Source organism: Carlito syrichta, unplaced genomic scaffold (genome assembly GCF_000164805.1).
Source record: "Carlito syrichta isolate Samal-C Ts95f unplaced genomic scaffold, Tarsius_syrichta-2.0.1 Scaffold307171, whole genome shotgun sequence".
In the NCBI taxonomy this organism is placed as follows: domain Eukaryota; kingdom Metazoa; phylum Chordata; class Mammalia; order Primates; family Tarsiidae; genus Carlito; species Carlito syrichta.
This window is the reverse complement of record NW_007251267.1, coordinates 20,476-30,524: the sequence shown is the minus strand read 5'-3', so window position 1 is coordinate 30,524 and position 10,049 is coordinate 20,476. Positions and strand designations below refer to the sequence as shown.

The 10,049-nt window shown below is 37.6% G+C and overlaps 1 protein-coding gene across 3 annotated transcripts in view; it reads left to right on the top strand.

Annotated features, from left to right (window-relative positions):
* APOO (apolipoprotein O) overlaps positions 1–10,049 on the top strand; it is a 60,971-nt gene that overhangs the window by 37,165 nt on the left and 13,757 nt on the right. For all 3 annotated transcript variants that reach the window (XM_021715503.1, XM_008063979.2, XM_008063980.2), the window contains 2 exons: positions 1,711–1,802; positions 4,960–5,040. In XM_021715503.1, coding sequence (XP_021571178.1) covers positions 1,711–1,802; positions 4,960–5,040 — 173 coding nt within the window. The remainder of the gene's footprint in view (positions 1–1,710; positions 1,803–4,959; positions 5,041–10,049) is intronic.

The window sequence follows — 10,049 nt, the reverse complement described above, 5'->3', positions numbered from 1 at the left end:
TGCTCATGGCCACTGCAGCCTCGACCTGCTGGGCTCAGATGATCCTTCCACCTCAGCCTTCCAAGTAGCTGGAACCACAGACACGTACCACCATGCCCGGCTAATTTTTTTGATTTATTGTAGAGACAAGGTCTCGCCGAGTTGCCCAGGCTGTTCTCAAACCCATGGGCTCAGGCAATCCTCTCGCCTCTACGTCCCAAAATGCCGGGATTATAGGTGTGAGCCACCACACCTGGTTCCTATATATGTTTGATGTTTTCTTGGTTATTTTATTTTGTTTTTTTGAAATTTTTTACTTTGGTAATTTCAAGAGCTCTTGTTCTCTGACTGTTCCTTTTTTTCATAGAATTCTTCTTTTAATATAGTAACTTTTTGGACTTACTTGATGATACTTAATAACAGGTTTAGTTTTGTTTTGAAGTTCCTTTATTTCCTGTGGGGTTATTTTTTCTTTCTTGCCCGTCTTGGTCTTTTTCCTCTATGTTTCGGGCTTTACTGGTGGGCACTAATACACACCCCTCCCAACCGTCTCAGTTCTCAAGAAGAAATCAGTCCGTGGTGTTTCTTTAGTGATACCCTGCCCCTGTGTAACAATTTGACCTGGTGTGACTTTCTTGCCATGGGCAGTTTTGCACTGGGATGGTGTAGGGAAAGGAAGAGTCAGCTGGTCCGTGCATAGGACTGAGATCTGTCCACACCCCACAGACCTGCCATCTGTGGGTCTAAAGCTTCCCTGGAGACAGATCTGCTCCTTCCAATGCTGCAGCCCTTCCTCAAGACATCTAGGCAGTATGTCCTTTTGTTTCTGTTCACTCTTCATTTTCTGAAAATTGGTTGTTACTTCTTATCTGCCAGTGGCCCCTCCACACTTTCTCTTTGTTATGGGTTTATTAGTCTGTATTGTATTCTTTTACTGTTTTGTTTTGCTTTGTAGAGATGGGGTCTCGCTATGTTGCCCAGGCTGGTCTCAAACTCCTGGCCTCAAGTGATCCTCCTGCCTTGGCTTCCCACCTAGGATTACAGGTGTGAGCTACCTTGCCTGGTCTCTTTTACTGTTATTTTCATGAGGTTGCAGAAAGGAGAGGAAAGGACGCTTGTATTTAGTATTTAAATAGGAAACCAGTTTGCTGTAAAAGAACATAAACCTTAGAAACCAAAACACTGGTTTGTTTGTTTGTTTTCAAAACAATTTTTTTTCCTGCTATCTTTGAAAGGGTGGTTCTCTTGAAAACATGTGCTGAGTGAAAGAAGCCAGTCACAAAGGACCACATATTTGTTACATGATTCTGTTTGTATGAAATATCCAGAGTAGGCAAACCCATAGAGATAGAAAGTAGATTAGTGCTTGCCTAGGGCTGGAGGTGTGTGGGAAAGTTGGAAGATGACTGCTAATGGGTGTGAGATTTCTTTGGGGGATGATGAAAATGTTCTAAAGTTGATTATGGTTATTGTTAATGTTATTGTTAATTAACTCTGTTAATCACTAAGAGCCATTGAATTGTACACTTTAAATGGGTGAGTTGTGTGAATGATATCTCATTAAAGCTGTGCAAAAGTAGTGGTTCTTTTTCGTGTGTGTGATATTATTAGGTACATTCTCTTAATTTAGGAGCAAAGAAATCTTATTCAGTATTAAATGTATAAGGTAAATTGAGATGGTAAGGATAATGAATCATCTGATGGTGTATATAACAACCTCTTATTTATTAGGTTCAAAAATAAAGAAACTGGTGTATCCGCCTGGCTTCATGGGATTAGCTGCTTCTCTCTATTATCCACAACAAGCCATCTCATTTGCCCAGGTAAGATAGACCAGTAAGCTATGATACCCCTCATGGTTACTTGTATATGTGTGGGTTTGCTGCTTAATTTTATTTTGCAGCTTTTACAACACCAGACTAAAATTTGTTTGCACGTGTAGATGAAATACAGCAAATTTAAATGATTTTCTCCACTGTAAACCTTAGTTCTGGCCCTCCTTCCAATAATGCTAGTATTCAGAGAATTTGAACACTAATTTGCACACTGATTTGAATATTAATCAAAGAATATTTAAGGTACCTTTCTTACATACTTACATGGAAGTCTAAAGACTCAAATTTTAAAGCTGATAATTATAGGCCACTCACTAGGTTTAGGCATGTCTGGTCACAACCTGCTCTTATTGGAGTTGTAGGCACAGACTTCTCTGACCTCCACACCTTCTCCCTGGCACTGGTGCCAGCCTCGCCTTCCTTGCTAGAGACTCCAGGGACTATAATCCTCTCTGCTGGGAATGCCCTTTTTAGGGCTCTCAAATTGGTTGCTTTACCCTTTAAACCTCAGCTTGATGGTCTCCTGGCAAATAGGTAGATCACAGTGGCAGGGAACATGGGTAAAGCTGTACTACTGGTTCTCAAAGCAACAGCATTACCTGGGAACTTGTTAGAAATGCAGATTCCCCGGCTCCACCCTAGACCAACCGAATCAGACACTCTGAGGGTAAGGGCCATCACTCTGTGGTTTAGCAAGCCCTCCAGGTGATTTTATTTATATTCATTTCTTTATTTTTGTTGGAGAATCTGGATAATTAACCTCCAGGTGATTTTAATGTCTACAATGTTTGAGAACCAGTGATGTAGACTAGTGGGGTAGCCTCAGAGAGGTGATATGTGGAGTGGACCTCCAGACGTAGAGTCCCTTGGAAAACTGCAAGAGCAAGACTGGCTCTAGGGTTTGAGACCCTGGGCAAATTATGAACAGAGGGACTTGCCAGAACTGCCATATCACATGAAGACCCAGTCCCAGGAGGAGACAGCAGTGCAGTCACCAGAATCGGGCTCTGAGCCAGATCAACCTAATACTGAGCTCCCTGGATTTCTCATGACAGAATTGATTCCAGATTCCCGGATCAGGCTACAGTTGTAGGTGAGAGTTCAGTGGTGCCAACTGTGGGAGACTGATGGCTTTGGTGGCGAATGCCAATAAGATCTTTCCAGCATTGCCTTGATACTGTTTATAACAGTCCTGGAGGCAAGGAGTTAATTCTCCTGTCCCTGTATCAGTCCTAGCTCAGGAACAGTGACTAACGTCTGCTTGCCCTAGATGATAAAAATAATTAGACATCATCTCAGTCTGTTATGGTTTAAACACTAAATGGCTGGGATGGGGAGGGTGGGCGAGGTTGCTGGTTGAAAAGCATTTTGGCTGCCCGCAGAGTGGGAGTCTTTTTTTTTTTAAATCTTATATGCCACAGCCTGTGTTGCAAAACATCTTTTGTATTCTCAGCCAAGATAGTAGGATGTAAATCTGAGTTGCATTCTTATTTATTTTTCTTTTTTTCTATTTTTTTAAAATTTATAACTTTATTATAGAGATGTGGGCTACAAGTCAGGATTACATAAGTAGTCTATGTGCAGGTGACATTCTTATTTATTTTTAAAGTAAGGGAGAAAGAGTTTTGTCTTTTCTTTTGTACCTAGAACAAACTAAAACAAAACAATTAACTTCATTTTCATTAGATACAAAAAACATTAGTGATCTGTTTGGGCTGATGAAAAAGTTCTGGAAATGAATAGTGGTGGTAGTTGTAATGACATTGTGAATATACTTACTGCCAATGAATTGAACACCTAAAAATGGTTAAAATGATAAGTTTGATGATATACATCACTTAACCACTATACAACCAAGCAAAACAAATATCAGTGATTGAAAGAGAGTTTCTGATATTGTTTCAGTGTCATTTAGTTTGTTTCACCATTCTAATTTTCTTTTTTTATGATTACCTTCATTTTGGATAAGCTACTTAATTGCTTTATGTGCTGTTTTCTATTTAGTAATGTTTAGCTAAAAGTATGATAAGAAAACCCTTAGATTGGTGAAGAATGTTATTTTCCTCTCAGAAATGTCAGATACTTAGAACAGTGCCATATATGTGTAAATGCTCAATATATCTACCACTGGGTCTGAGAATCATACATATCATATCATATATTATATCATATAAATTTTAAGAACAGTAGAAGTAACTGGAAGAATATAATCTGTAAAAAGTCAACATGTTGCAAGGACCACTGAATTTACTAGCACTATGACCTTGTATGAGATACTTGGCCTCTGAATGTTTCCTTTGTCTTTGTCTACTTGCTACATAGAGTTGCTATACAGGATAGAGATAATTCATGTGAAAGTGAATTTGTAAACCATAATCCTATGTACAAATTAGGAAGAAAATAACTGCTTTTAGAAATTTGAAGTACTGTCATGGGGAAGAGTAATCAACTTCAATCACTTTTATTAATCAAATTACTAGAATCATATTTTTGGAAAGCTTAATAATTTACAAAAAGAAAACACATTTCTAGCAATTCAGGACAGCTAGCCATAAGCGGGCAAGCGTATTTTCTCTCACCTGGGGGCCTGCCTCTCAGAATGTTGGAGGAATAATTCTGAGTCAGGTTACGTCTAGAAACTCAAAGATTTGGGGGCCTGGAAAAACTGGGAACATCTTAAGTGGGTTCACCCATTTTTCATCTAAGTCCCTAAAATGAATGATTGATTTTCAACTTAGCAAATGTAATTTGATTGACTATAATGTGCCAGGAAGGGTGCTAGATGTGATAGGTAGAAACCTTCTTTTAGTGTCTGATTTTTCAGGGATTTCCCATATCAGCAAATGTGTTTGCCTACATTTTTCTTTGAAATTTTGAAAGTTTAGAATATATACCTGTAATTTATAGCAAATTATTTCCAAAGATAACTATATACAACCAACTATTTTTTCTTCTTAATCTTTCATTCTTGCTATCTTTTTATTGGTTTATATCATACAATTGTAATGTGTAATCCCAAGACTTCCTGTAGTAGTCATATGCATAAATACAGGATTTTGGGAAAACAGGAAAAAAGAAAACAGAAAATTCTCTTCCTTACCAGTAATGTGTGGAATAGAACAGATCTTTCCTATTTTGTTTCAAGGTCAGTGGGGAGAGATTATATGATTGGGGTTTACGAGGATACATAGTCATGGAAGATTTATGGAAGGAAAACTTTCAAAAGGTAAGAAACATCTTTTTCGTTATCTTCCTTTTGGTTTAAATACGTGGTTTCTCTAGGATTTTGTAAAATACTTGAAAACAATTGCTTTTCTTGCTTTTTCTGTTTGTTGCTAGTTACATCTCTAGCACTTATCTTCTGGTTATCATTATTGGAAGAGCAATAGAACTTCTGAAAGTTTGGTTATTATCAGCAGGGCTAAATAAGTGGTGACCATTAAATTCATTCCCCCAAAGTCTTAGACCATATATTCCATTCTATTATATTTATAGGTTGCTCAAAGTGTAGCATGTTACCTGAAAATTTTATCAAAACTGAATTCAAAGGGAGCATACTATGCTCCCAGGAAAAAGACAAAGAATTGAGATCCTCCTCCTCTTGCTTTTTCACGTATCATAAGGTCTTTTCTTTCCTTTAGCACTGTTGTTTCTGTTTATCCCCCAGGCTTTTCGGCCCAGCTGAGGGCGTGAGCCATGGTGTGTTGGGGACCAGCCACCAGCTACAGGCCACGTTCTCTATGCTGTCTGGTGGATGAGCAGCAGAGGGAGGAGGTTGTGTAATTGTAAGGACTTGTCACCTTTCATCTCTTCTAGCAGCCACATAGCTGATTAAATGTTGCCAGTGCTTGCTGGAACATTCTTTCTTTCTCCTGATAAGGAAGAATGAGTTTAGAATAAAGCTTCATGTCTCCACTAAGCACTCAGAGGCATAGCCAGCTAAGGGAGAATTGGGGTTCTTATACTACCTTGTACATCAGCCACTGAAGGAACTTCATTTTGCTCCATTTATTCTAAATGAAAATACTCTTTTAAAAAATATAAATAACTATCTTAAAATTAAAATCCAAGACTTTGAACTGGAATTTGGGAGTAACATAGAATAAATTTAAGCCCTCTTCATTGTTTACATAAATAATCTTACAGTGAAATCTTAAGGCAAATTTGTATACTGGTGGTTTCTAAAGGAATTAGTTCCTCTTGAGCCTGTTTAAACTAGCTCTTGAGTGGGAAGTTCTAGACCAATATCAAATGTCCTGTGGCAATCCCTTTTAAAGAATAAACATTTGTAGTTTCATTTTTACTTCTCTGACATTTTCTATGGAAGTTTTCTTTCCTGTTTAAAAACATTTTTAACAAATCCACACTGAATATGGGCAAGGAAGTAAAATGTCAAGAAAAGTGTACACAGTCCTAGAAGGAACTGTGGAAAGTGAGACTAAATCAGCTTCAACTCCAGGTACTTACTGTGGTATAACTGCAGATGGAGGCACACCAAAGCCTAAGGGGGATCCCCAGGAGCCTCTGAGTGCTCACTATAGTGTCTATGCAGACATATGCGCACACCAAAGATAAAGTGGGGGCCACGGGAGCCTTTTGCTTAGAAACAGAGTTCTCTGACTGCTCTGAGAATTCAGCCCAGTACAGAAGCAATGGGTTGTGATTTTAAAATGTTGGGTATTAAAGCTACTCAGATTTATATGTGATGTCTTTTTGGAGTTGGGTGGTAAAGACTTTTAATTAGCTCATGGTTGGTTTGCATTTCTTTCTCTGTTTTATACCCATGTCCTCTTCAGAGCTATTGAGAACTTTTCCCATTCATTTACTCTCTAAGCTTAATTTTCCTGACAGCTGTCTGTTCTCAATGTACGGTAATAACATTGATTTTGACGATGTTAAACATTTACTACAAGTTTTAAAGGAAAAATAGCAGAAGCAGAAGGCCCTATTAAATCAAGATTCAATATACTTAAATTTCAGGAATTATTTGATAATGAAGTACTATTGTTTTTTATTAAGCCCCTTAGTTAGATTTTGTGGGTTTTGGGGTTTTTGTTTTTTGTTTTTTTGCTTTTGCGTTGGAGTCTCACTCTGTCACCCAGACTGGAGTGCAGTGGCATGCTCCCGGCCACCGCAGCCTCGACCTGCTGGGCTCCGGCGATTCTTCCACCTCAGCCTTCCAAGTAGCTGGAACTATAGGCGAGCGCTACCAGTCCGGCTAATTTTTTGGTTTAGTGTAGAGATGAGGTCTTGCCAAGTTGCCTGGGGGTGGGGGGGGGTCTCAAACCCACAGGCTCAGGCAATCCACTCACCTCAGCCTCCCAAAGGCACGGGATTACAGCCTGAGCCACCGAGCCCAACTTGTGTGTTTTTAATGAAAGCGAAAGTTTAAGCTACCCTGGAACAGGAATCTTTTGGGGCCCTGGAACTAAGTATATTCTCTTCATAGACTATCAAATAAGTCATAATCTAGTAAAGGAGATGAGAAAAACATACAATCAAAATACAAGATAAAACATGTTAAGTATCAGAAGATGGGCACTGAAAAAAAGTAAGATTTTTGGATGATAACATCTTGACTTCATTGAGGGGAATTAGGGAACATTTCATGAGGGAGATTTTTTTGCTTGTCTCTTAGTTTGTTTGGAAGTTGGTGTTCAAGTCAGGCTTCAATGTAACAGATGTAAATGCTTTTGGTTGTGCATAGTCAAAGAAATTGTGGGCAGTATGTTTAAAACAGAGCCCTGAAATGTGGTATGAACGATGGTTGAATTCTCAGTTGCATTATTTTTCACAGGACTATATTACTCATTACTCGGAAGTACCCTAAACAAGTCTGTGGCATTTTGCTGCTCTGCTACATTCCTTCTCCCTTCTAAAAATTGATTCTAACTGTTTGTACTGAGTCTTCCATTAATAAAGTTTGGATAAGGTAGTCTTTCAATCTGTCATCATTGGTCACTTAGGGGAATTTCTCTGCTTCAGCTAAAACTCTTTGTCAGACTTGTGAAGCAAAGATAGGTGCATCCAGAAATATTGTCCTCATAAGTGTGGTCTAGGGTTGTTTTTTTTAAAGATAAAAGAATGTATAACATTTATGCAGTTTAAAATCCAACAATATAGTGACTACACATGTGCCAGTCAACCATCTACTTTTAAAAATAAGAAATTACCAATGCTTTCCAAGTCCTCCATGGGCCCCTTATCTGCCCAGAGGGAACCATTATCTGAAACTTTGTGTTTTTCATTCTTTAAACTTTGTACTTTAAATTTAACCATATATGTATATATTCTAAAACACTGTATTTGAGCTTGCCTTTTTTTGCCTTTATAATATAAATACATACTATATATATAATATATATATATAATGCTTATCTAGATGGAGTCTTTATACTATTTTGCAACTTGCTTTGTTCCTTTAACATTTTGTTTATGGGCCATGTGTGGTGGTAATTTATTCAATTTTCACTGCCATAGACTATTTCTTTGTGGGAAAATACCCATGTTGATGTTGATGTCCAGTTGGGTGGTTTTCAGTATATTGCTATTATACACACAGCATGGCTTCATGGTTTGTGGAGAGTTTTTCTAGGCTAGAATTCCTGGTTCATGGGGTCTGCATATCTTTAGTTTTACTAGATGATACCAAATAATTGTTTCCATGTTTGCCAGTCTGGTGGCTTTAAAAGAGTTTTTCTTGTGATGTGGGTATGTATGTGGCTTTACCTTACTTCTCAGTTTTTATTTTGAAAAAATTTCAGAACTACAGATCAGTTGCACGACTAGTACAGTGAATATATCCTTCACTTAGATTCACTAATTAACAGTTGCTACATATGCTTTATCTATCTTTTTGCACATGCATGGTATTCACACATACATGTATGTTTTATTTTTTTGAACCATTTAAGAATTAGTTGTGTATATCATTGCCTTTCCACCCATGTCTAATTCAGCATGTATTTCCAAAGAACATGGACATTCACTTTTAAAATCACAATACCATTATTGTACTCAGGAAAGTTAACATTTCATTGTTTACATAAATATTATCTAAAAATAGCCCATGTTCAGATTTCCCTAGCTACCCCAATAATGTGCTTTCTTTAAGCAATTTTTAAATTTTTTGTAGCTAAGTGAATTATTATAAGGCAAACACCCTTGTAAACCATCACCTAGGATGAAAAAATAGAACTTTGCCAGCCCTTACCCGAAGCCCTTCCATGTAGCCCATCCCAGTCACAGTCCTCTAGTTCCCTCCCAAAATAACTACTATTCTGACTTTTATTGTACTAACTTTCTTTTATTTCTTTATGGCTTTCTCACCTAAATATTCGTTTCTGTCCCTTTAGTCTTGGCCATTATTTTTTATTTCATATGCTTTTCACCCGTGTGTGTGTGTGTGTGTGTGTTTGCCTTTTAAGTCTCTCAACCTACAAGCTCCCCTTCCATCATTTTATTTTCCTTACAATTTATCTGTTAAAAGAACCTGGCACGTTTGACCTATAGAGTTTCTAACAGTTTGGGTTTTACCGATTACACATTTATGGTGCAGTTTAACATGTCTCTGTGTTTCCCACAAATTTGGCAGCTGGATTCAGCAACTACTTGATCCAGTTTCTGTTTGATCCTTTTGGCAAGGCTGTAGATCTAGTAGGCACATAAGTCTGGTTTTTGTTTTGCTTTTTTTGGAGTTAGTAGCTCTTGTTGCTCAATGCCTAGACCCATTGAATCTTTGAGGGTTGGAAAATGGTGATATTCTACTTTCATTTTTCATTTTCATGTATTAACTGAAATATTTTATTTTTAATTTTTAAAATTTTTAAAATTTTTTATTTTTAAAGTAATCACTTTATTTTTTATTTTTAAAGAAGTGGAATACAATTCACTGTTAGGTACATAAGTGGTCATCATACAGGTAAATTTGGGTACCTTTTTTTAAATACATTTTTTATTTTTAAATTGTGGGGTACAGTTAAGGGTTAGGTATACAAATATGCATTGTGCAGGTACCCTTGTTGATGAGGTGTGCCCCCCTTTCCCCAGACAGATATTGACTACCGTTAATCCCACCTCCCTTCCCCTCCCTGCCCCCTACATAGTTTCCCGCCACTGTAGCTGAAATATTTTAATAAGGAACGTCTTCCCTTCATCTGTTTAGTTACTCAGTTATAATTTATATAGAAAAAATAGGACGAATGCTTGGATTTTTTTCCCTCTTTTTTTGAGTCG